At 37.4% G+C, this 26940-nt stretch overlaps 1 protein-coding gene across 2 annotated transcripts in view; it reads left to right on the plus strand.

The window, feature by feature from the left end:
- RSF1 (remodeling and spacing factor 1) overlaps positions 1-26940 on the plus strand; it is a 65189-nt gene that overhangs the window by 28423 nt on the left and 9826 nt on the right. For both annotated transcript variants that reach the window (XM_069808558.1, XM_069808557.1), the window contains 11 exons: positions 309-514; positions 2539-2696; positions 5967-7678; positions 10059-10256; positions 11487-11591; positions 13225-13304; positions 17326-17380; positions 18698-18807; positions 21828-21895; positions 22970-23177; positions 24819-25042. In XM_069808558.1, coding sequence (XP_069664659.1) covers positions 309-514; positions 2539-2696; positions 5967-7678; positions 10059-10256; positions 11487-11591; positions 13225-13304; positions 17326-17380; positions 18698-18807; positions 21828-21895; positions 22970-23177; positions 24819-25042 — 3124 coding nt within the window. The remainder of the gene's footprint in view (positions 1-308; positions 515-2538; positions 2697-5966; positions 7679-10058; positions 10257-11486; positions 11592-13224; positions 13305-17325; positions 17381-18697; positions 18808-21827; positions 21896-22969; positions 23178-24818; positions 25043-26940) is intronic.

A 26940-nucleotide genomic window follows, 5' to 3' on the forward strand; every position in this document is an offset into this window, starting at 1 on the left:
TGGTTCCAAGTTATGTATGTGTTTTATTGTAGAACAACATCATTTCTACTATGTAAAAAAAAAAAAAAAAAAAAAAAAATTAACTTTCTAAGCTGGCCGGAAAAAAACCCCAAACAACCCAAAAACGTGTCTCATTTAAAACCAACATGGTCTGGGAAGAAACCTGATAGCTATAGCTAACTCACAGATCCAATAGAGAGAGGCCTAAAAAGAAGTTCCAAATTACAGTGAAAGGAAATTAGCTGATTTTCTTATTTCTGTTTATATTTTGATATTTTAATAGTCTTTCTACTTTCTCACTTTTTCAGTATCTCTGTGAATGTCAGTTTGATGACAATCTAAAGTTTAAGAATATAATTAATGAGGAGGATGCTGATGCCATGCGTCTTCAGCCCATTGGTCGAGACAAGGATGGCTTGATGTATTGGTATCAGCTGGATCAAGAGCATAACGTCAGGATGTACATAGAAGAACAGGATGACCAGGATGGATCCACGTGGAAATGCATTGTTAGGTATTCTGGGTCCCGTCCCCCCCCCCTTTTTTTTTTTTCTTATTTTGTAGGGGTTTTTAGCTATTTGTGACTGGGGCTCAGAAATTTATTTCAATAAATCTCCACTTCTCACAGATGAGGATTCATGACAGTGGGATTTTCTGCCTTCACATGTATGTTTTAGTGAAAAACCACACAATACAGAAATAACTCACTGATTTGTTGGTAATAGCCAATGCACAATTTGTTTTCTGCTTAATCGAGCTACAATGGATATATGGAAAGGGTACCAAGAGAAGACTCTCTTGAGGATGATGGCTCCATATTGCTCACTGGCCAGCTAAATGCCTTAGGAAATGGAGGAGGACTCTTGCTTCTTTAACTTCTGCTCTATTAAGAAAATTACAAGTGGACAGTTTTGTTCTTGGGGGAATTACATTGCAATTTTAACTTCATGGAACTACAAAACTGTTGACAAAACAAATAGGCATGAAAAATCTTCTGGAGTAGAATTCAGCTCATAGATCACTGAAGATGAGGTGGGTGATGCTGATGCAGACTGATGTGTATGTGACTCAGTGCCTCTGGGTCTCAGTTGCTGCAGATTGGTCTGTTAATATTTTAGTGGTATTTTAGCTTCAGATTTACGTTTTTTTTGTGATTCTTGTTACTTTTTTTTTCATTTTCCTACTATGCAAAGTATATGGAATCTTTCTTACTGGAAAAAGTATTAGCTTGAAATTTGTTTCATATCTACTAGTTATCCATTTTTAGTTCATCTTCATGTAAGCTTCTTTAATTTGATGAGTTCCAACTGGATTTTAAACTGGACTCAGCAGAATCAACTCTGACTTAAAAAGTACATAGAGATGTAAAAATAGATCTAAAAAAAGTCAGATGATGGGCTGGTTTTCTGTTTGTAAATTTTAATCTTTATATCTGCAGCTTACTTACATATCCATAACTTTAGTAACCAAGGGAGTCATACTAAACCGTTTAAACCACTGTCAATGGGCCATAAAATGATAAGCATTACTACCAGTGAAATTTAGACAGCTGTTGTGGGCGAATAAAGTAAATGTATCTGAACAAACCAATCAAGATCTGAGCGGTGTTTATCTCTCTCCATGCATTACAGACTCCAGAGATCAATGCCAAAAGCAGAAGAAATCAGGGTTCTGCTGGGAAAGTTCTGATACTCCACACTCACAGCAGAAAAACACAGTAATGCATTGTAAAATGTGAAATGGTTTTGAACCCATGAGATTCCACACCTCAGGGCTGTTGCAGTTCCAGGCTTCCTTTTGTTCTGTAAACCTGCAAAAAATGAATTGCTGAACGTTGACTTTGAAAAAACAACTGTGAGAGTCTTGTTGTTATAGTCTGTTATGAAAACGACTGTTTAACCATGGCTCAAATTCATTATACATTAAGGGGTTGGGTTTTATAGCTAGATGCCCAGTTTAAATAAGGAGTTACAGTGCACTGAGGTTTGCACGCATAGAGATGCACGAACATTTTCTTGCTATCGTAACTCGAGTAGCTGGAGCTTTCTTGACAACTTTGTATTGTTTGCTGCATGTGCTTAGGGTGGGTACTTGCAAAAAGTATCTAAATTACTTAATTGCTTTTGAAAATTTCACTTGAATGATATGGTTGCTCCTTTGGTATGTGACCAGAAAACTACAACTTCCTCTCTGCTGAGAGAAAAAAGAAATTGCAAAGAAAAAACAGTGAGGATTGGTAAGGGGATAATAAATAAAAGAATAATAGTTGCAGCTTGGATCCGGGACTTGACTTGAGATAGATAGGGTCCTTCCAAAAAGTTATTTTATTTTTGTGTGGATAAATTGGAAGGTTTCAGACTGCAAAGTTGCAGCCGCTTTGATGGGACAGGCATTTCACTATGCTTGTATATAAGGTTTTCAGGGCAGCATTCATTTAAGCAGATGGTGTTTGTTGATTTTTTTTTTTTTTTTTTTATGAATCCCTTTGGGGTGAGTAAGTAGCTTATCAGACAGTATATTTTTTCTTCTGTCATCTAGAAACCGCAATGAGCTTGCTGAGACCCTTGAGCTCTTGAAAGCACAAATTGATCCTGCCCTCTTGAAAAACAACAATTCTCAGCAGGAGAATTCATCACGTGAAAGCCCAAGCATAGAAGATGAAGACGCCAAAAAGGGCGAAGAAGCATCTACACAAGGTTTTCTGCCTTCTTTTCTCAAATTTTAAATGTTGTGCTGTGGCAGTGTTAGAATTTTCAAGTTCATGAAAAGTTACTGTGTTAGATTAGGAATTTAAAAAAAAACAACAAACAAACAAAATGTTTCTGTTCAAAGTAAATCAAGTAAATATTAAATACGTTAATAAATATTTTTGGAGTTTTAGTGCATATTTAGGCTCAAGAGTTTATAAGAGAGCTGTGTATAAATTGTTTTCTAAGTAATTTTATTTTTGCTGTACCTATTGTATAATATTGTAAATACTCATCATTGTATGTTGTTGTGGGGCATTGAACTGTTGCCAAACTTTTCCTGTTCTAGCAACATTAAAATTTTAAAAAGAAAAATCTGTTTGTGCAATGCCATGATTGAAATCAATACAGTATTGGGTGTCTTGTTTATTTTTTCTTTTGAGTTTGAATCAAAAAAAAAATAGGTTACTTCCTCAAATGTTTCACAATTGAGGTGATTTTTCAAGAAGACATGAGTTTAAATTAAAACAATTTAAAATACCAAAATGTTTTAGAAGTGAAGTGGTCCTTAGCTGCCTCCACTGTATTGTTGTTATTAATGAAGAAACTTTCTTCCGTCCTTACTATCATGTCATTGCACATATTTCATAACTTGCGTGACTTGTTGGTTTGTGCATTGGTTTTACTAAGTATCAGTTAGCCTGAAGTATTTTACATTATAAGAATCTGATCTTTTCTCAAGTTATGAAAAGCTAAAAGCTTGTTATCCCAAGCAATTTTTCCCCAGTTACTACCTGGTATTACCACTTTGTTAAAATACAGGAAAATATTTTCACAATCACAAACAAGATTTAAGGGTTCCAGTGTGTTAGTATGTGTTTCTTCAAATCTGTTTAAGTTAATTGGATATATGGAATTAGCCAAGGCCTGTCTTGGTTCTGAGTATCACGGAGAAAGACTTGCTATTTTATTCTCATTCTTTGCAACAAACAGTGTAGAACAGAAGAAATAAATAAAACATTTAGCTAAAATTTGAGTAGTTGTGAAAGCATTAAAAGACTACTGTAGAAATTGCAGTAAATTGCGACAAACACCAACAGAATTGTCTTCCAGTCTAAGGCATTTCCAATATCTAACTGTGCATGTAAGTGACAACATAACCCGGTGGAATTAATTCCAAGTACTGATCTTGCCTTTGTCTAACTAAAAATCGGTCAAGCCAGCTTAAATCATCTAATCGAGATCTCTGCATCAGATATGATTTTACTTTACATTGAATTCAGAAGAAGCCATTTGAAAACATTTTAATGAATGTCCCCACTGTAGGTAATTCCCCAAATCCCATGGCACACTCACCTGGGTCAGTACTTGCATTAGACTGTGTATTGATGCAAAATCACCCCTTGGCACTAGTCCCATGTATGTAATGAATAATGAAATTATTTACATGTGCAGTGATTTCAGTGTAGTCAGTATATTCACAGAGCGCTACTTAGAGCCTTTCAGTTGAGAAGCTCAAGTAATTCTTCCTGTTAGTCCATGGACTACACTCAAAGCCCTTCTAAGGTACAGTGGAAACATACTGGAAGACCTGATGCCTGTTTGCTTTGGCCACTTCCCAAATAGCGTTAAATTAGTTCATACAAAAAAAAGGTAAACTGAACCAATGCTTACATGTTTTTTACTAGCCTGATTGACTCAAATAGCATTAAGACAAGTTGTGCATCGACTGAGTCATTCCATACGTACAAAATGCTTTACAAGCAGTTCGGGGAGTTAAACTATAGAACAACTGTTTATTTTCCATATAGAGAAGTTTTGGGATTCTGGTGATCCTAGCTGAAGTTTGGGAGAAGGCAGTAGGTGAAGGGAAGAAATGGTTGAACAAAGCTTAGACAGAAAGAAGTGAAGGGGAGGGCGGAAGAATTCGAACACAGAAAAAATATCTCATTCTCACTGTTATAGACGAATGTCTTTGAAGAGGCAGCTTTTACGTTACAAGGGCTCAGAGTGGGGACCACTTCTATGAAGGGGAAAAAAACCAGCCTTGAGCCTTCAAAAAGTTATCAGTTCTGGTGCCCTAGAGATGCATCTTTCACTGCAGACTTATTTGGATAAGTGTTTTGTATTTGAAAATATTATACAATGTATGAATTCATCCTCACCACTCTCTTCTTTTCTAAAATGCTTATTTTCTTTAATGTTACTAAGTTAGCTGTCATGTACTTTCTCCTGTATATTTCTAACCACTTTGGGAAGCTCTCATCTTGGAAAAAAAATCACACTAGCATGGAGGGAGAGGAGTGAGGTAAAAGAAAAAAATAATCTTTTTGTTTGGAGTTATAACACCCTTGCAATAACATCTTCCAGATGGTAGAAGATGCTGTTATGGTATATGTAGTGCTATTATATTTGCTTTTTCTAATTAGTTCTATCCCTAGCTGACTCAAAGTATGGTAAAATAAAAAAAAAAAAGAGATGTTAAGAGGCTGTGGTAGTGATAAATAATAGGCTTAAGTACATAGTAACAAAATAAATACATGGTTTCTTCTGAGTGCTGGAACTGCACTTTAAGCCCTGCAGGTTTTTCTGTGATATGCTACTACTCCCTGTGCTTGTTTTTGAAATGGCAGATGGAGTGAATGTAGAATATTGTCTGTTATTTGTGTTTTGATAGTATGTAGGAGATGTAGTCATTGTCCAGAGACTCTAAATGAATTTTGCCATAAGCTATAACGTTGAATGTCTTCCGTTTTCTCTGAACTATTGGAATACAATAGTTAAGTATTTCTTGAAATAAAAATGTCTACAAACAGGGGACTGATTTCTATGTGGAATTTTCACTTGGCCATGGAATCTTACACCATGTTCTGGTTTGTGAAATAAATCAAACTCAAGTGAGACTTCAAGTTGATGCTTTGTGCACTCTGCTTAGGTTTTATGTATTCTCTGAAAATGGTGTGGTACTACTAAAGAAGGGGCTGTGATGCCTGTATAAGGAAGGATGAATCTAGAATTCTGCTGCTAGCTTCTGAAGTTTAGGCTTATCTTGGTATATAATTAAACTGAACTGTGATTCTATAGCTAAAAAAATTGGCAACCCACTCATTTAATGACAGTATTAGATAAGCTAGACTCCTAATAATGGGATGAGAGAAGATTAATTTGCGGGGGACTTTGGGTTGTTGGGTTTTTTAGGTATGCCTTTGTTTTGATGGATGGTTTTTATAATCCTTTAGGTCCCCTGGTTGTTTCATAGTTGTTTTTCTCTGTCAACAGAAAATCAATTAAAAATCAAAGAAGAAAAAGAGGAGGTGGAGGAACAGTCAATGGAATTGGAAAGCCTTCCTCTTCCTGTGGTCAAAGATGACGAAAATATGCTGAAAATTGAGAAAGCGGAAGAAAAAGAAATTATAAAATTGCCAGTAATAGTAAAATTAGAGAAACCTTCAGAATACAATGAAGAAAAGCAAACTGTCAAAGAAGAAAGTGACTCCTTTAAGGAAAATGTCAAGCCTGTTAAAGTAGAGGTGAAGGATAACAAAATAGAACCAAAAGACTTAAAAGAAGTAAAAAGTTGTACAGACAAAATAGCAGTTAATGAGCCAGAGAGGTTAGAATTTTGTGTTAATGCCAAAACTCCCCAAGAAATTGTGGAAAAATCTGTGGAAGAAAGTGAGAAACTTAAAAATGACCAGCAGGCAAAAATACCGCTTAAAAAGCGAGAGATCAAGCTGACGGATGACTATGACAGTCCAATAAAGGGGCCCCTATGTAAATGTGTTACTCCAACAAAGGATGTCTTGAAGGAAGAAGGGAAACCAGAAGAAGAAGCTTTTAAGAGAGTCCCTACAATTACTGCTTTATGTCCTGATGGGAAAGTGCTAGTAAATGGAGAGGTTAGCTGTGAAAAAATAACCCCAAGTGTCATACAAAATAATAAGTCCGAACACTCTGCTAGCACAAAGGAAGACAGTAGCTCGTTAAAAGAGAGAAATGGAAAAAGTGGGGAAAAGGTATCAGACTCTGTTAGTAAAATTATAAAAGCGTGTGAGGTTGAGAAAAATGCCGTAACTGTGGTGAAAGAAATAGGGGCTGTGGTCTCTGAGGTTTCTAATCAGAAAGTGCCTTTAAAGGAGGAATCTAGTCCTGTGGAAAAAGAGTCGCTTGACAGCACAACTACTGAAATGGTAGTGGAAGAGTCTTCAAACTCTGAAGACTATGCCAAAACATCTGAAGAGAAACTAGCCATGAAAATGAAGAAGGACAGACTACCGCCACCCAAAGAATGTTTAGAGAAGCCCACAAATGCATCTGCTCCTGCAGAACTGTCCAAGCTTGCACTGTCTGATGAAGAGACTTTGAGAAGTAAAGGTGAGTCTGAGGAGAAACCCGATTCACCAAAAGCTGCTGAGATACTCCCTGCATCTACTTCTCCTGTTACTTTAGAGAAACCTGCTTTGGAAAAGGAGGGCTCTGATAGTAAAACGGCTCTACCTGAGGAGAGCAATGTAGAAGAAAAATCCAGCCCTGAAAAACAAGAGGAAGAGCCAGAAGCTGCCAAGACAGAGCCAGATAGATTAGATGGTGCCCATCCTTCTAATCTAGAGGACTCCTCAGAGAGTAAGAAGGAATCTCCAGTACCTAAAAGCAAATTTAAATATAAGCTAGTTTCTGAAGAAGAAAGCTGTGCAACAGATAGTAAAGAAATAACTTCTGAAAGACAGAAAGAAGGAATTAAATTAACAATCAGGATCTCCAGTCGGAAGAGAAAAACAGAAACACCGCCAGAAGAGGTCAGCATTGGCCGCACATTAAGGCGATCTCCAAGAATATCCAAGCCTACTCCAAAAGTCGTGGAGACTCGGGATCAGAAACCTGACAAAAAACGACCTGAAGAGGAAGAGGAGAAGCCTGCAGCAGCACAAAAACCAGAACGAAAAGAAGATGCAAAAAAACAAGAGAAGGAGTCAAATTCTAAGGTTAACAAGGTAATACAGTTTTATTACCCGGGAATAAAGAATGCCCACAGTCTTATCTATAAGGAGAATATGCACTTATGTAGGAATATTGAGGATTATGTTCCTTTGGTCAGCTTTTGCAAGAAACTAGCTTTGCAATCCAGTTAGTGGACTCAACCAATTTAAAAATGCCCCCTAAGAGAGTGCTAATGTCTGTTGACTTACCAGTTTATAAAATCTGTCACTTAACCTAAACTAAGTAGACCAAGTCAACCGGAGTGAATTCTTCTAAAAACTGAAATGATCAGACCTGAGTCAGTCTGGCTGAATGGAGACTTCTAGCTCCTGTGGATTTACTAGATGGATACTTGTTGGTGTCTGGTTGGTCAGGATGATCGTAAGCCAAAAAGGAACCAACAAATGGTGAAGAATAAAAATATTATGACTTCTGTTTCTAGTTATTGTTGTGGTGAGTTCATGATATAATTTAGTTTTTTCTCATACGTGGGATATACATTTTACTTTGGGTGGACGTATCTTTTTTCATGAAAAACTTATGCAGCATAAATCTTAAAAGTACGTCAGGTAAATGTAACGAAGTTATACATATGTGTAGTGTGCTTCTAAATCTATGTCATTATAAAAGCCTTTTATTAATTTATCTTCCATTTTTCTGGATATGGAGTACAAAAGAGAAACAAGGAGTAAAGAGTCTGTATTTTTAAGTGCACTCTTTTTATATCAACTTGAAATCCCATTAATTTTCCACAGCTACACATTTTCTTACCGATTTTGTAGTTTTACCAAGACATTCACTTATTTAGCAAGTTTCTTTCACATAGTGCTATGTTGAATAACATTCATAAAATGAACAGTTGATTTTTCAGTGAATGGTAACATCTATACTGAAAAATTCTGTCATATACATAAAGAAATGAAAAATCTTCATTTAAAGGTTTTCATTAAAAAAGAAAATAAATGCAAGTAATAGTGATTGTAAGTCCTACAAGTAGTTTTAATTTTGAAGTACTGTTGCTATAGTCATTTTAACCTGATCTCTTTTTGTGAGAGATAAGGAGATCTAGAGATGCTTACTTTTCTAGAGAGATTTAAAAATAAATATGGTAGAGGAAGACTTTTGAAACTAGTAAGCTTCTGTCATTTCATCAAGATGAAAAATACCCAAATCTTTAATAGGCTATTTTATATTTGTTTTCTTTTAAAAGAAGGGTCTTCAAAAAACAGGTTTGACATGATGATGACGTACGATGAATCCTGAAGTCTAAACTAATACTATCACGGATTTAAAGTACATTTGCTACTAAAGTTTAGTGAACAGTAAGGTCTGTAAAGAGGTAGAAATTAATGTTAAGAACCTGAAACAAAATCTTACTAATATGACAAATACTGCTTTGGTATGAGTCCATACTGCAGGAGAAATAGAATGTTTTGTATGTTTTAGTTTCTTCAGCTCGTTCAGGTCAATGAGTAGTTTAGTCAAAATTTAAAAAGTATTTTGAGTTGAAAAAGCTAGATAAGTTATTTTCCTTTTTCAGTGTCGGGGGGCGGGGGGGTGGAAATAGTTGTGAGAGAACTCAAGTTGGTTAATAACAAGTCAGTTAATGGGAAGAAAACTTTCTTCTGTTTGGTATGTTGTTTTAAATATAAAATAACTGAATTGCAGACAGTAGTTTTCACTAACTCAAAATAACATTCTGAATTTTAATTGAAATCTGTTTTTCATTGAAAATATGATGGTAAATATGGTAGAAAGGGGTAGATGCCCCTTTGATTAGCAAAAAATAAGCATCGACTGAATCAGTTTTCACTTAAGAAAAATAATGGAAAAGTATAAATGTGAAAGAATACCTAGATATAAGTTATGCACTTAAAAGATGCAGTGATTTTATTTCAGAAAAGTATGCCCATCTTAGAGGAAGGCACCAGAAATACTTAAGTTAATATACTTGTTAGAGTGCAAACGTGTTTCCTAAAGTGAAATAAGAGATGTAAACTGTATGGGGCAGGTGGAGAAGATTCTCTTTGGATTGAGGAAAGCAGTCATCAAAAAGTGAGACGGTTTAAATGTAGATTACCATGTTCACAAGCAACTTTACCTTGTCAAAATAGAAAAAAGGGGCTGAGTGACAAATTTGTCTTCCTACTTTTAAAGCTTTCTTGAAAATTTCTTTCTGCAGGTCGGTATGAATTTTTCTTCCTTTATTATGCTGTTACGTTTTAAGCCTCTTTGAAAGATAGTCTGTTCATTGAAATGCTCTGTTGTAAATTTACTGCAGCTCTTCTGATTGAAATGAATCACTTCACTGTAGAGACAAACATTTTTTAAGATCTAGGAAGAAACTCTGTGAGCTTCCTTTGTGTTTTCTCTTTGAAATGGTATGTCTCATAGAGAAGTAAGGTTCGGTGGACGGGTACGCGAACACGTGGCAGGTGGAAATACTCAAGTAATGAAGAAAGTGAGGACTCGGAGAGTGAAAAAAACTCGGATGATGAGGAGGAAGAGGAAGAAGAGGAGGAAGAAGAAGCTGCACCTGCTGATGATGATGAGCCGTGCAAGAAGTGTGGCCTTCCCAATCACCCTGAGCTGGTAGGCTTTTGGGGAAAGCTTCTGTTGGCTGTTGTGTCGTATTTGGTGGATTGGCTTTGGTGGTATCTGAAGGCATATCATCCTTTGGAGTGGCTGTACATAGGAGAATATTCTCTGGGTTTTAGGTGGTAAACTCATGACAGTAGATGAGTTTACCTTTAATAAGGAGGGAAGGAAGTTATTTCTTGTGTTTACCACCTCTGAAATGTCTTCTTTTATGAGGTATAACACAATTTAGTCCACTGAGAATTAATCTGGGTGAGGCTTTGAGGTTGTGCCTGCAATCTCAATGAATACAGAGGAGAGAACATTAAAAAAACACCCCAGCAGTTTAATGTATGCTTTACAGTGTCTTGTGATATGGTCACACCTACATAGTCATCCTCATTGGATATAGCTGTACATCACCCTGAGGACTGGGGACAGCAAAATCCCATACAGAAATAGCACAGTGAGCTTTCACTATTTCTAATGTTTATGGTTCTCATTCATCAGTGGTGGATATCATAATGAATTCCTCTGTTTATCTGGGAAATCATAATGCGCAGTCCTGCTATGAATCCACAAAATAAGCATACTCCCAGGTGTGTGACAGATATCCTAGCATAGTTGAGACAAAGTTCGGCCTTTGGGATGTTAGAGATAAATACTGCAGTATATACTCACACAGCTTTGTTCCTGCTTTGTTCCTCAGCTGTGATGGAAAGGGATATCTCAAGTTTTACCCAGCTAAGTGAACTCTAATAGTTGCCTAGTTCTGTATGCCCCTAAAAGTCTGTGAGGCTTTGTCTCTGCTGACTGGGACATAAAATCATCCTGACTGAGGAAATGGCCAGGTTTCCTCATGTGGACGCGAGTGCACAGGGAAAACAGCTCACAGCACGTCTTGTCCAGATGGAGTTTTTCACTTAGTCCAGGATCTGGAAAGCATTACCAGATTCTACACTATGGGCACACAATCTGTGTAGTCCAGTAGTACTAAGTGCCTGAGAACATATAATAAGAGGAAATATGGTGTTAAAATGGAAAACTGTGATACATAAACTTCCCCATAAAAACCATCCCTGGCCCTGGAAACATCTAGTGATAAATGATGCAGGATTTTTTTTTGCTTTTGGCACAGTCCAAAGTATTTATAAAGCGCTTCTGTGTTGGCTGGGGGAATAGTTCTGGAGCTTGTTACATGTTGTGAATGCCAAAAGATACTCATGATTCATTTTGTTTCCACAGATTTTGTTGTGTGACTCTTGTGACAGTGGATACCACACAGCCTGCCTTCGCCCTCCTTTGATGATAATCCCTGACGGAGAGTGGTTCTGCCCACCCTGCCAGCATGTATGGTTCCTATTTGACTTCACTGTTCTCCTTTTTAGCTTTGCTTGTGGTTGTGGAGATTTGCTGGGAGTTTAACAAGTTCTTTCTTTCATCTTTTTTCTGTTAAAAAAATAGGCTGTGATGAATGGTAGGGATGCTGATCCTCCTTCTTGTCCATTAGTAAAACAGAGTTTTGCGAAGTGGTTTTCCTCTCCCTTTCTTTTTTCTGCTAGTGATGAATGACTGTGTGTTGCTGACATGTAGATAGGAGTCTCCAACCACACTGGTCTTCTCCCATCTTTGGTTAAATTACCTCAAGATTAACATAGTATTAAAAATACAATCTCTTAATTTTTCTCAAAAGAAACATCATGTTATCATCCTGGAGGGGGAAGCAGTAGGCAGCAAGGGGTAGATTGGTGGCCAAAGCAATCAGCTGTTTCTGAAGTGCTGTTCCTTCTTCAGAGACATTCGCTCAGAAGCTAGTTAGAGAAAGATGCTACTTCTAATGAGTCTCGTGGTATAGTTTGTCTCTGCTGGGAAAGCCAGAGTTGTCCTTATCAAGTAATAGACAAGTTTGAACACTCTTTTGAAGATTAGAAGCTGCTTCTGCCAAAAAAAAAAAAGAAATCAGTGCATGTGTCCAGTTTAATTTAATGTGCATCTAAAATAGCAAGACTTGCAGGGGTGGTACTTGGGAGGATAAGCCAGAGAGTGTGTGATGCTGTTCTTGTTGTTATATTAATGGGGAATCACTTATGCACATTTTCAGAATAATCTGCCTGATCCCAAACCCCTTCCTTGCTTTTAGGAAAATCCTTTGCCAGAAGGGCTGTTGCTCTGCAAAAACTTAGCCATTGGTTTTTAGTTGTCTTCTGAGGACTATTTTTAAGTAGTGATGATCTTGAATATGTAAGAATGTTTTCTTTACAGGATTTGGAATTGCAGCTTGTAGTTACAGCATCTGCTTGCTCTGTTGGTGTTTAGTAATTTTCAATATGAAAAATGACAGGTTTGTAAAAGTGTGAAGTCTGTCCTTGGAAATAGTACGATGAGGGCATTAACAGGGAATAAGGCACAATTTGTCCATAAAAAGTCATTTTTACATATGGCTCCTTGAGTATTAAGTGGTGTTCTAAGATACGGAACATTTGGTAAGCAAATAATCCTAAAGTGTATTTCTACTTTTTACTGTGGTGTCCACAGAATCACGTGTTTTCCAAAGATTAAGATAAGGGACAAACACGTATCACTGTGTGTACACACTCAGCTTTGTGTGTGTGTATTATGTATGTCTATGAAATCCTCAGGCTTCTCCGAGGCAAGGTTGTAAATACCATCAAAAATGTGGTACTAATTTAGAAGTATGTTTATTCTAAACAATTTAGGCTTGCTTTAGGCATATTGCTTCCTACAGTAAATGCCAGTTACTGGGAGGATGCATCTCTTCAGCAGTTCATGGTGAAGCACATGTGTTTTAGGAAGACAGTCTTTATTGTAAAGCCTTGTTCATTGAAGAGGAGCCTCCAGTGTAGCAATGCAGTCGCCCTTCTTCTAGATAAATATAGAAATAGTGAATGAAGTGTCTGAACATTAGCTCAACATGAAAATAGTTGGTTATGAAAGAAACTAATATTGTGTTTCATTCCCTTAGAAATTACTCTGTGAGAAATTAGAAGAACAGTTACAAGATCTGGATGTTGTCTTAAAAAAGAAGGAGCGTGCAGAACGCAGGTACTACTGTTTGGTTGCGTTCACAGCAAGCTGCTATGCGGAGGAGTAGTAATAACTGAACAATCATTAAAATAACTGGGGACTGGGGAGGAGAGTAGTGACGAGACTGGGAATTGGTAAGACCAGTTTTGACTTTCCACTGATTATTGGTGGCACAGTGCTGGGAGAGCTTGCAAGGGAGAAGAAGTCCAATAATTGGAAAAGATAAGCAAATACATTTGTATTAAACTTTGGTTAAGGTGCCTGAACACAAATTTGGCTTTCCTATACCAGTAGTTAAATGGTTTTCAGTGCTGGTTCAGCTGCATGTGTTAGTAATACTGTCAGCTGTGTGTAGAGTTCCTGCTGTAAGCAAGGTTAAGTCCTGACTTTGTTGCAAAGGCCATACAGATTAATGTGGTTTTTGAGTCCTGTTGCTTTAGATTCTGTTAGACCTTGCCGAATTTACAAGATTATGCAATTGCTGTAGTGCAGTGGGTCAGCTAAATTATAACTTGGAATGAAATTTTGTGCCCACTGCTGCCATTACTGAAGGCTAAATGCAAACCAATTTACTGCATTTATGAACAACATCCTTAATATTTGGAACATCCTATCTGCAGTTTTCAGACCTGAAAATGAGGGACATGAAACACAGTCTGCATAATTTATACCTTTTAGGACATATATTGAGTACTTTGCAAAATTTAATAACATCTGTATGCATTATTAAACAAAACTTTGCATGAATTGCATCTTAAAAGGCAAATTTCACCAGAAGGTGAGACCCTTTTAAAGAAACTAATTGAGCAGGCCTATATTTGTAGCAGGTACTGTAATACCACATGGCATGTAGTAACTTGGTGCTGGGAAGAGAAGAGCACAATCTGTGTCTGTTTTCAGCTTCCTTCAAATCTCCTGTTTGGTACTGCTGTTGCAGCAGCAGCAATGATAGTGACAGATCAGGTACCGACTGTTCCTAACATTGCTACTTCTGCTCAGAGTGGACCTAGATCACACTGTGGTAAAATTATCCATGGTTTGCCAATTCTAGTGAATTTGTAGCTTTGGGAACGAAACTATTAGCTATTTTTATGAGTGAGCTCGGCTTACACACAGCCTCCATCTGTGCAGGAGCATGGGACACAAAGGAACTGTGTCTGCTGCTCTGCTTTATGGTGGGAAGACTCATTACTAGAAAACAATATTTTTCGACCTACTTTGGTAAATATTCTGCTGGCAAACATTACATGGAATGCAAGCTTTTTCCAGTTTGTCTTGCTTTCTTGAAATCACTAGTGTTGCATAAAAATACAAGCTTTTAGTGGTTATAGGAGAGCATACAATTGATGTCATAACAGTTTTCAGTGTCTGAAACAGATGTTTAACAACCATTTTGCAATCTGATCCTCATACCAAATGAACCTAATGTTTTCTGTTGTATGTCTTAAGACCAATTTTTTTTATTATTATTTCTTTTTTGGTTTTTTTAAGTTTCTTAAAAAAAGAAGTGAGCCTAGGTTATAAAAGATTTCATGGTACAATAGTTGAATATTCAAGTCTTTCAACTTAATGGTGGTATATTTTAGCAAATTGTAAGGTAAAAGGCTGAAGAATTATAACCCTAGAAGAAATTACAGTTCTTATTACAGCTCAATGTGAAAGTTAAAGCAGGTTGGTTGTTTGGGGCACAGGAATATTTTAATGTAATGTTTCTGTAAAATCACAGTATGTGTTGTCAGTCTTTTTGGCAAAGAGAAGAACACCAACTGTCTCATCATGGGCACACACTTAATAGATTCTTTGAACCAGTGTTATTATCATGCTTTTTGAACTAGTGGTACTGTCGTGCTCTTTCAATTATTCTCTAGCTTTCAGGAATCTGATTGAAATTGATTCAGCTGCTCAGCTATATTCTTACGCATCCCCAAAGTATTATGTCACAGATTTTTTTTTATTTTTTTTTAAATGAAAACTTTAGGTTTCACATTGACTTACAAATACATAGATCAAAGTCATGCCTTTTTTTTTTTTTTTTCCCCTGTTCATGAATTCAAGGTGCTACCGCAACATCCTGGCTGAATTTCAGATTTCTTGCGTACACGCTAACTTCTATAATCATGTCCTACCACCAGCTAGAGGGAGTGGACATTAAAGCTAATCCAACTAATCTTGTGGTGCTCAGATGGATGAAGATTTCTTTTCATCTATTAGTTTGGAGAATTGACATTAGGAGACAAACCCAATTACTTTTATACACAGGCAGAAATTTCAATTTAGATACAATGATACTGAGTTGTCAAAGTTCATGGTCTCTTTGGCTGTAAAACAACCTAAAATTTTCATTTTTACTCTTTGTCAGTATTACTTTAGGAATTTTGCTTGTTCATGTTATTTAAGAAAATAACATTATGCTAGATTCTTTCAGTAAAGAGTTCTCCAGGAGGTTATTTGGGTAAAACTGTATAGTGCAGAAGGCTAGTCAGAAGAGTTTTAAAATTTACTTAGATTCTTTAGAAAATAATGAAAGTATTGGAAACAAAATTTTTACACATAGATGCCTCTATCTGCAAAAAATAATGCACACGAAGTAAATGTGTCTAAAATTGATATGCATCTTGGGCGTTTGTGTACAGGTCTAGATGACTTGTGTACATGATGCATCCTGTTGCAACTCAAGTGTAATGGGATATGTGCTCATACAACCACTCACTGTAACTTCAGAAGTCTGATTCTGGTTGATTGAGACTCTTTAGCTCAGAACCCCAGAAGAGGTTAGCATTGGTTTTTGCATGATTTCATTTCACCTATAATGATGTTTCACTGGATCCTGGAAGTTGGAGGTTTGCTGGCAAATGTCTAGTTCATACCTTGCCCCGCTGCAGGATCGTTCTTCAGAGTGTGTGGTCTAAAATTCTGTTGTTCAAAATAGTTTTAAAATCTGTAGAGATGTGGCTTGCTTTTGAAGCCCTTGCAGAGCCCAAGAAATGCCACCAACTTTCTTCGATATCTTCATTTGTTTAAATTATCCCTTGTTTTCCTAGAAAAAGGCTAGTAGGGACCTATGGTGATGGTAGTTTGGTTACCCGGCCTGGTCTGTTTTAGTACCTGGCTATTCTTCCTGACAGACTGCTTTTTTGAAAGCTCAATTCAGTACCCTGAAGGTCAGCACCCAGTGCTGTTCGTGAGGTGCTAGGATATCCAAGACATCTCTAGTTGGGACTGACAGATACGACAAGACCTATGGGACACTTGTGTCCTTCAGGAGCCACAAGTAACGGCCAGGAGCCAGAGTTGTGCCCAGGACTGGCCCTGAACTCTTCAGCTGGATCACATCTTTGAAGTATGTGTGGTGCCCAGATGGCACCAAGTACTCCAGCTCGGTGTGAACAGGGCTGGCTACTGTGGCAGGCTTCCTTCAGTTGTCCTGTTCTCCTGTTCACACATCCATCTGTCATCAGAGTTGTTTCCACAGCAGCTTTGATGATCTTTTTTTTCAGGCTGTTCTCCTCTGGCAAAGAATTGCTACGTAGGCAGTTATTTGTTCCCTGGTGTTTCTAGAGTTGTTTGTTCCTGCCGGGGTCTAAAATCTGGCAGTTGTCCATTTTGGAATGCATGCCGTCTTTACATAATTTTTCCAGTTCAGTGTGATTTTGAATTCTCATTTTATCTTTCAGCGCCTCCAAAGTTGGTGGTAGTTATGGATGTGACAGCATAATCTTGATCACAACATTATTATTTTTCAGTTGTTTTTTAATTGCTTTTTACACCCCAATTCAATCATTTCTGTGGTGTTCGCAATCATCAAGTGCTGCTCTTTGTCAGAACTCTTTGGAAAGCTCTTAAATTATGCATGCAGGAAAATGTAATCATATGAGATTTAACACATAATTCCAACTAAAATAACTGTTCTCAGTTAGAACATTCTCTTGGGATGCTTCTGCCTAGCGATAGTAAGAGCTTCAAATGGTGCTAATTACAGCATTATTTTTGATATCTGCAGTCTTTCTGTAAGCTTATTTTCATTTTTTCTCTCCTAAAGAAAAGAGCGATTGGTGTATGTGGGTATCAGTATTGAGAACATCATTCCACCTCAGGTAAGTTACTGTGTCTATGTTGCTGTATTGTTTTATTTTCCAAACTTCTCAGGGAAGAAGTTTCTCAGTGGTGTGTTAGAAGTGCTAGTAGCATCTTGGAAAGAAAAATCAATCTATATGGAGGTCAGAAGTAATTCTAGACCCTTTGTTTTAGACTGAGATTGAATTTAGCAGGAAACCAAGGGAGCTTTATTGTGTTTATCAGAGCCAGCTGGTGCCACACAGAGTCCTCTCTCAGTGAAGGATTGCAGAATCACTTCCCTACCCATTACAGTTGGGTTTTGAGTAGAGTGCTCTACCATTCTGTAGTTTATAAAGGTGGGATTCAGTTTATTTAACTCTGGTGTCTGCTGTATAGTTGTCTAGGTCTGAGCTAATTGTCATAGCTTTCCTCTGGAACTGATGGAAACAAATGTTTCTGGCTTATGATTCAGAGGGAATATGTAGTATCTATTAGAAGGATGATATTTGCCTCTGACAAATGTATATTGAAGTCACATGTGGTTAAAAACTATAAACATGTAGTGTTTTATTAACAGATGCTTTTATATGATTTCCCTTTACAGAAGAGGAAAAATGTTTTTATTCATGTGGAGAACAGCCTCTTCTCACTTCTTAAATATATTTTAAAGTGATTCTTTTGAAGTCTTAGCCAAATGCCTTTGTCTGAAATTATATAATCTGTTCCTTGCATGAGAGTTTAAAATGAAACTTTTGTTTGTTTTAAGCATAGACTTTCCACTCTGACTGTGATAAAGCCAACTTTCTCCTCCTGTCTCTGGATAACAGAAAAATGATAACAGATTTTACAAACTTGCAAAAGAGTCTCTGGCTGGGAGCAAATATTTGAAAAATTCAGCCTGGGGGCAGATTTTTTTTTTTTTTTAATTAGTAACTTGGAAATAATATCATTAAATTAACCTGCGTAGAACTCTATTGAAACTGCACCATGTAGAGGTGTCGCTATGCTCCATATGTAGAGATGCTAGCAACAATTTGTTCAGCTGCTGCATTTACTAGTCCTGGGAGTATCACCTGTATCAGTGTTGTAGTATAAACACAATGATACAATAGCCTGAACCCTTAAACTCTGTATTTGTGAAATTATGTAGCCAGTAAGGGCAATATGTGCAACTGTTCACATGAACTCTGCTGTAACAAGTCCTTATATTAGAAGCCAAAATGTGTTGTGTTGGGAATATGAGCTTTCTAGGTCGTATGAATATCTGTATCATACGAGTTCAGTCATAATGAGTGTGGAAAGGTGTGGGGGGGGGGGAGATAAAGCTTTTTGACATTTCTGCCTTGTGTGAACAGGAGCCAGAAATACCTGAAGGTCAGGAAGAAAAGAAGAAAGATTCCAAAAAGCCAAAATCAAAGCTGCTTGAAAGGAGGTCTACCAGAACCCGAAAGTGCATAAGCTACAGGTCAGCAGCTTGTTTAAATAGCTTGTAAAACAAAGAAAAGTCATACTGTTGTTTTCTTTCTCAAGCAACCCACCACTTCTCATGCACACTTCTACATTTAAAAGAGAGGCCCAACTAAAATGTCTTTTTTCTTTTCTCTGAATACTGGTTATGCTTGATAGTTGTAAAAGCATGGAAGGTGGTATAGTGAAGGGATGATGCATAAAAAAAATAAAATATATATGGTACTTTATTCAGAAATACTGGAGAAGGTTTTGGTGTTACTGCAGTTTCTGGAGTAGGTCAAAGCAGGCGAATCATACCTCTCCTTTCTGTTGAAAGGGAGACTTAGGCTTGTGTCTAAAGGCCTTAAATTCCTCTCTCTCTTCCTCCCTCCCCCCTTACGGCTTCTTTACATGAAAGGGGCATGAAACTTAAAATGCAATTATGAGAGAGTACATCTAAAAATGGTCTGTAACTCTTTAGAGAAATTGTGATAAAAATGCAATTAGTAAATAAAAGTTCCAAGATATTTAGACTCTGTGCATTCTGAAAGTAGAACAGGTCACTAACGTTTCCCAAATTCAGCATGATCTTAATATTATCTTTTGTTCTCAGTGTATTACCAAGGTTATAAACTATTTTCTAAATAATACCTTGAGATGCTCCATATCCTCTTCAGCACACCAGGCAAGTATGCTGCCTTTTGGGATTAGAGAAGAATGTGGTGGCCTGAGAGCTTGTGGTTTTTTGTCGCAGCTGCATTAGGAATATTAAAAAAAAAAAAAAAAGTTTTACCTTTCCTGTACTTGCTCTGTGTAGACCTTTATCATCAAAAATTAGAACATTACAACTTTCAAAACCTTCCAACAATAACTATGATTAAACTTGTAGTCATTCCGGTTTTGCTGTTGAGGAGAGGCATGGCGTTTGTATACGCTGAGTTTTCCAGCCTGTTCAGAAAACTCAGTCTGACCTTGCTTCGCTGTTGATTTTCAGTAACTTTGTAAATTAACAGCAGAAGCCACACTAATGAAAATGCCATTGCTGCTTTGGGAAATTAAGTATTTCTGTAAGGAACATTATGCCACAGGCAAGATTATATAGATTTGCTATTATGTGCATGACGGGTCAGGCAGCATTTGACCAGGAGAAAAAAACCCTTGCCTGTAGGGTATCTGGCACAACTTCAGCAGGACACATGTTGTGCAAAGACAATAATTTTTATTGGAAATAATGTTTCATATAATGTTGCTCTGGAAAAAATCAATCTTCTGGTACAAAATGATGGAGTCTTTCTAACAGACTCCATCATACACATAACTTTGAGCTGGTGAAAATATTACACGTGTCAGTGTGTCATTTCGAATGTATATGTCTCCAGTAAAGTCCTGCTAGTGTCACTGAGAATTGTGTATGCTTTCCTTCAGCAGTGGAAAATAAATGCTAAACCTCTTATTCCGCTTAGAGACAAATCTGTATTGTTTAGCATCCTGGTTCTCTAAAGATATGTAATCCCTTCATATCACCCAAGTCATCTGTTGAGTCCTCTCGTGAGCAGGTTAGCAAAAATTGGCATTATAAATAAAGCAGCAGCAGAAGAAATTATGTTCCATTACACCTAATGGACGAGCAGCTGTCAGCTCATGTTTGAGCTCAGGTTATTTGGTAGCAGTAATTTGAAAGCGTTAAGTGATTTCTTACATTTTAAAGAGCTTTTTTTTTTTTTAGTGGTGTGGATGGAAAATGGTGTTTGAGTAATGTGGAACTAATCTTATTGATGGAATAATTTCAGAGTTACTTCCTTGCTATGTAAAGCTGCCTTGAACGTGACATGCAGTTGTTCTTAGGGAATATAAGAGACCAGAAATCCATCACCTTATTTTTAAAGGAGAAAGTGGTTTATGCTTACTGTTGGAATAGGGAGTAATTTTAGATCTATTCTTTTCTTGTTCTGCTGGAGGTTACTATGGAGGACCAAGCAAAATATAACTGTAATCTTTCTTTTGTGACTGAGAAACTGAATCTTTAATGGAAGTATTGTCCAATTGTTAGTTGTTTGTATCAAAAAAAAACCAAAAAAAAATTTTTTAAAAAAAATTAGAAGAAGAAAAACTTGCATCTAAATAAAATGTCTTTCCTGTATAGGTAATAAAATTTGTACTTTTGCATGTTATATCTCAAGGCATCTATTTGGTGATACAGGTAACAATCCTTTTTTTACGAGATTTGAATTCATGACTGAAGAAACAAACTGAAGTCATCTGTGTAAAAGGACTGGATCCTTTACCTCCATTTGCTGTTCCCTTTAAATGAGTTACTCAGCATGCAGAGATTTATGCAGTTTTATAAAACCTGCTGCAGGACAAACGTACTCAAATATTTTGCATTTATTTGTCCTATCTAGTTATGTAACATTACATTATAGCTTATTTGTATATCATTACAAAGAACCGTGTACAGTATGTTTTATCTGTTCAGCTTAGGATGTTGCAGATCCATAAAGTATAATTAGCATGAGCTTTAACAGGAGAAAGAAGCTATCTGAAATAAGTTTTCAAGGAAAATTTAGACAGGATGAATAATTTTACTTTGAATTTAATAGGTGCTTTTCAGAAAGTCTGTTTGCAGATTGGTAGTGTGTATGTCATCTAATAAAAGGTGTGGAAAAAATGACTAATACTTTGTGTGAAAAATGCCACTGATAATCGTCTTGGAGAACTTTCAAATTACGTATTGTTAAATTCAGTGGTATGTCATGTAAAATGGAAGTGGTTTTCTGTTCACATAAATCAATAATAAGGCAGCCAGGCAATGATAAATAATCTGCTAGCAAGTAGAAATGAGAAACACACCTTTTAAAAAATGGCTATTTTATCATCGATCTGGCCCATTATCTTTGCTAATTTATTATATATATCCAGCCTGTTGTCTGTGCTGTGTGATTTCTTAGAGCGGTTTTAGATTTTGAGGTATGTTTTCATAATATAATTTAATTAGGGTTCGCTTTCAAAGTGGTAAATGAAAGCTGTTACTTTTAGGTTTGATGAATTTGATGAGGCAATTGATGAGGCAATTGAAGATGATATCAAGGAGGCTGATGGAGGAGGTATGTTTCTGGTGTTATTTGTTTTTCATTGCAATGTTGATAAGATTGAGACCAAATTTATTTTGATATGAGAAGCAACAAATATAATCCTCTCCCTTGAACTTTGTAGTTTACAGTTTGTACTGCTGTATTTTTGGAATCAAATGAAATAATTTCCCTTGGGAATGGCCATCCCAGGCTGCCAAAAGATGCCAAAAAGTATTTGGTAATTAATTTGCTGAGTTTTGGATTTGAGATTGGAATGGTAGCTAGCACTGTTGACATTTGACCCCTGTAAAAATTGGGCTCATAAAGCGGTCCACAGTTGGACCCCCTAAGGACTGGGTCTACAAAGTTGTCTTAAAAATATTAATACAGATCTATAAGCACTTCTCAGGTGAACGTGAATAAAGTGAAATTATGTTCTTCGTTGCTTGTTAAGGCAACATAGGGGACCAAAAGAGAGATCTTCAGCAGTATCTGAGAGATGTAGATGGATTTGTACTTCTGCATCACCTTAATTTGTTTGGAGAAAACCACCGTGAAATATTATCCCTCAGTTGTTTGGCTAGTGGCATCTCTGTAAAGACACCAGTTTTCAGAAGCTTGGTGGATGTATACAGACAATCTGAAAATCTATCCGATGTCTGTGGGTGTGTAACACAAGACCCATATAATAAACATAACTAAGTGTCAACAGTAAAACCAGCTTTTCAGAAACTCCACTCTCTGGCCAAACAAAAACTTAAAACACTTCATCTCCCAAGGAGGATATTCAGCATTATGAAGAAAATGTATTTTCTGGTATCTGCCCTACTCAGAAGGCACTAGCATTGGCAATAACGTAGGTTTGGGCTGAGTATCAGAATGCCAACACATACCCACTGTCTTCTGCATGGACCTCAGTATTTCCAAGGGACCACAGCTGGGGCTGTGTGTGTCAGGAGCAAGACTCCAGCCAGAGTCTTGCATGACAAAAAAAATATTCTGCTTTGCAGAAAATAAACTGAAGCTAGAGGCATGGAAGAATGATATGTATAAAGTTAAACAAAAAATAAACTTGCTCTTTTTTACCGTTTCTATCACTGAATTCAGGCATTGGCAGGGGCAAAGACATGTCTAATATCACAGGTCACCGTGGAAAAGACATTTCCACAATCCTAGAGGAAGAAAGGAAAGAAAACAAGCGACCACAAAGGGCTGCTGCAGCACGGCGCAAGAAACGACGGCGACTAAATGACTTGGATAGTGACAGTAATCTGGATGAAGAAGAGAGTGAGGATGAATTCAAGATCAGTGATGGGTAGGTCTGCAATTTAACTTCCACCACAAGTCGCAGACCGCTACAGGCTTCTGTGACTCTGCAGTGCCCCTGAAACGATCATTAGGAGCATGCGCCCAGTGCTGGAATAGCACTGCATGGTGCCAGCAAAAGTCCCCCTGGCCTAGGGGAACATCATTGTACTGGAAAAACTGCACTCCGGATCCATGCGCTGAAATCATCCAATCTGTATTTTAATCAAAACATGTTCTGGAAATGTTACTGGTGTGTTTGAGGCTACACTGTGGGGTTCTGTAAACGGTTGTTAGTGAGGGAGCCAGACAGGCTCAGTTTTCTGGCTGATGTGACTGTCTAGCAGAAATCCTTAACAAAGATGTAGCTAAAATGAGGCTGGTTGTTTCCTTTTGAAAATATGTCCTGTTTTGTGGGATTTTTATTGGGCCTGAGTGTCATTTAGAAATTGGAAAAGTAAAATGTCCCTATTTAGACCATACAGAACTTGACATGCAGGTTCTGAAGTCAATTCTGGATTTCTGCTTTCTAGGAGATAGAGTTTTGAAACAGCCAAAGAAATGAATTATACTGTAAAAAACAGATACGTATCATGTGAAGCTTTAAACACTAAATGAGTATTGCTCTGGCTAACTGAAACTCTCTTTCCTTGGAATTTCTCATTGTTCAGTCTGGGGAATTCCTAATGTTAAAAAATTTAATAATAATTTTAGATGTCCTTTATGCCTCAATGAAGAAACGTAATGGAGCATGAGGTCTTTACCATCAACATTTAAAGCTTTACACCAGTTACTGAGTCAATTCACTAAGTGTATGGATAATCTATACAACATAGATGCAAATTCTAAGCTTTGTTTTTCACCTGTGACCATGCTGAGGACATTACAGTGGCACCCTGAATAGTTGAGCTAAATGTGCTGGAAATTTCCAATCAATGAGTGTGGCTTGCGTAAATCTCACAGAATTAATAGTGCATTGATCTGTTAAAGTGTGCTCCTGCATTTTCAACTCCATCCTCTGCTGAATGCCTTCTGGATGTTATACTGGAATTTGCATTCGGCTGGCAGCCAAATGCAAGTGACTGTGTACTTTCAGTGATCAACTGTTTTTAAAAAAGCATTGGTTCACTTTTGAAATGACATGAGTGTTACTAGCTGATAGGTTTGTGAGATACATGTTTTGCATGAGAGCAAGTTTTGTGTTAAGGCACAATAGTCTAATTCTCAGAAATTGCGTAGGACGATGCTTGGTTCATGAAAGGGAGGCCATCTCTGCTAGAACATGGTGGGTGGTTTTTTTCCCCTCCATGGGGCATGCTCATCCATAGTTATTGCTATGCAGACATTACATTGCAGTGTACCATATGAACACTCTAGAATCCGTCCTGTGTAAATGTCACCTGCAGTCTCCGTTTGACAGTGTGTTTATAGTCACCTGCTGTTCTCATCTGCTGTGTACAGCTATATCCCAAGTATACAACTGAAACCTAATGTCAGTGATGGCAGCTTGCTCTCTCTGAATCTTTGCTTCGTGTTATTACTATAAGATCTGTGCGTTTTTTGTGTAAGACAGTACTTACTTTGCATATATCTGTTTCGATCCTTTGTTTCCGATATCTATCTCTGTTGTCTGTGTTGTCTCTTTGAACAGATCTCAGGATGAGTTTGTTATATCAGAGGAAAATCTGGATGAAAGTGAAGATGACCCACCCTCAAACGAAGACAGTGATTCAGAGTTCTGTGCCCGCATATCCAGGCGACACCTCTCCAGGCCCATGAGGCAAAGCAGGCGGTTACGAAGGAAAACAGTCAAGAAAAAATATTCTGAAGATGATGAAGATGAAGATTCTGAGGACAATTCAAGCAGAGAATCTGGTGAGTATAAGAAGTCTTAGATCTATTAAAAACTTTGTATTGGAGAGAGGAAGAGTGGAAGTCTCGGTTTCCTGTCATGACTGACACGCTTGCTTTGCTCAAGTCAGATGTCATCTCTGCTATGAAGCAGTTTGCTACTTGTTCTGCTGTGAATATTCTGCAGGAAACTGGTATCGAGTACTAGGTTCTTGGCATTTTAAGTAATTATGTATTTAAATGAATGCTTGTGCTATGATTCAAAAGGCCACCTTTGTGGATAGTTTCAGCTACCCTGTACCCTTCTGTTTGGCACATGATTGCAGGGAAGAGAAAGGATGGAGGCAAAAACATGCTTCTTTATAGCTTCTTGAAGACATTCCAGATACCTTTGAAAAAGCTTCTGAAAGAAACATTTTCCCTCACTTTGTAAGGAAGAAAATTCCTTCAGTTGTATGGCATTCTGTGTTCTCTGGCAGGCTTGAAAGCAAACGATAACACTTTGAATCTCTCTCTTCTACAATTATCCTTTTTGATCTTTAGTAACTGAAGGGTCTTTGCATCACAGGAGAACCTAGTAATTCACGTTATTCTACTTGTCCTTCAACCAGTTTGTTTTCTGTTTGCACAGTTTGAGGTGTGAGAGTAATACCTCTGCAATACTTAAACCTTTTCATGTTTCGCATCTTTCTCCGAAGACTGTCCTCCTGCTTCTGCTTCATTTGAGACCCAGTCCTAGAAAGTGCCAGATACGCAAGCACTTTTACTTATTTTTATTGTGAATTTAAGGTACTAAGTACACTGGAGCATTAACTTATTGCAGTGTGTGCTAGCTTTCCAGTGTTCTATCTTTCTTTCTAGAATATAGATGATGAACATGTTGGAGTAAGTTGCTTTGAAGTACTAGTTTCCAAAAGGAGGGTTTCATGCATGGACAGGTGAAGATAGCTATATGCACTTAAAATAGTTGCTGTCTCCCTGTCCTGACCGCGTCATTGCGCTAATCGTAAGCTGTTATCAATGAAGATGCTGGCAGAGGTCTAAAGAGATTGCTCATCTATTCTGTAATGCACAGGAGCAACTATTTGTTTCCTGGTGGACACACATATGTGATAAAATCGGCTGGTTCCAGTATCATTCCATATATGTCTAGGAGTATAGTCTTAACTATGTGTTTCTCTCTTTCATCCCTGTTAGTGTCCCTCAGGATCCTGCTTTAAGCCTATTTTTAGCTAAGGAAATAAGGTATCCCGCAAGTGGCTTTGTTTTCAGTTTCCAGAGATGGAGTTTCTTTCTGAAGGTGGTTGTTCTTGTTGACTTGCTCTGATTCTTTCTCTAATATTTTAGGAAGTAAAGAGGATGCCACTTTGATCTGTGATTCATGTCAATCACTAACTTAGGAACAGTATGTGACATGTACAGAAATGTATCTTGGGGTAATTGTTTTGGCACAGCTCAGTGAAAAAGCAGCTAAAGTTGATTGAAGGCTATTTTCTGCTGATGTAAATAAATTTAATTCTTAAAGACAGTAGCCGCAGTAGACTGGTGCAGGAAGAACTGTGAATGATGGTAAGTTTCTTCTACACAGTTTCTGTTTTAAGCAAACTTATGAGCAGGTGAGACTGATTTTTGTTGTTAATTTAAATTCTATAACTCAGATCTTACCAGGAGTTTCATCTTGTCAGTGCTTTTTCATCTACCCATTCTTAAAAGTCTTGAAGTAGGGTACAATTTATTTAGATTCTAAAAAAGAAAGGACTTTTCAGTGTCAGTGGTAATGTGTATCATCCACTCCAATTCAGTAAGGTTGTTTCAGCTGTCAGGAGTTGTAGAGGAGGCATCTTTGGCACCAGTAGAGCTGAGGGAACAAAAACACTGGGAGGAAACCTTCTGGAGGAGTTTGGGGGAGACAGGAAGAGGGT

Source organism: Haliaeetus albicilla, chromosome 20 (genome assembly GCF_947461875.1).
Source record: "Haliaeetus albicilla chromosome 20, bHalAlb1.1, whole genome shotgun sequence".
Taxonomy (NCBI): Eukaryota; Metazoa; Chordata; class Aves; order Accipitriformes; family Accipitridae; genus Haliaeetus; species Haliaeetus albicilla.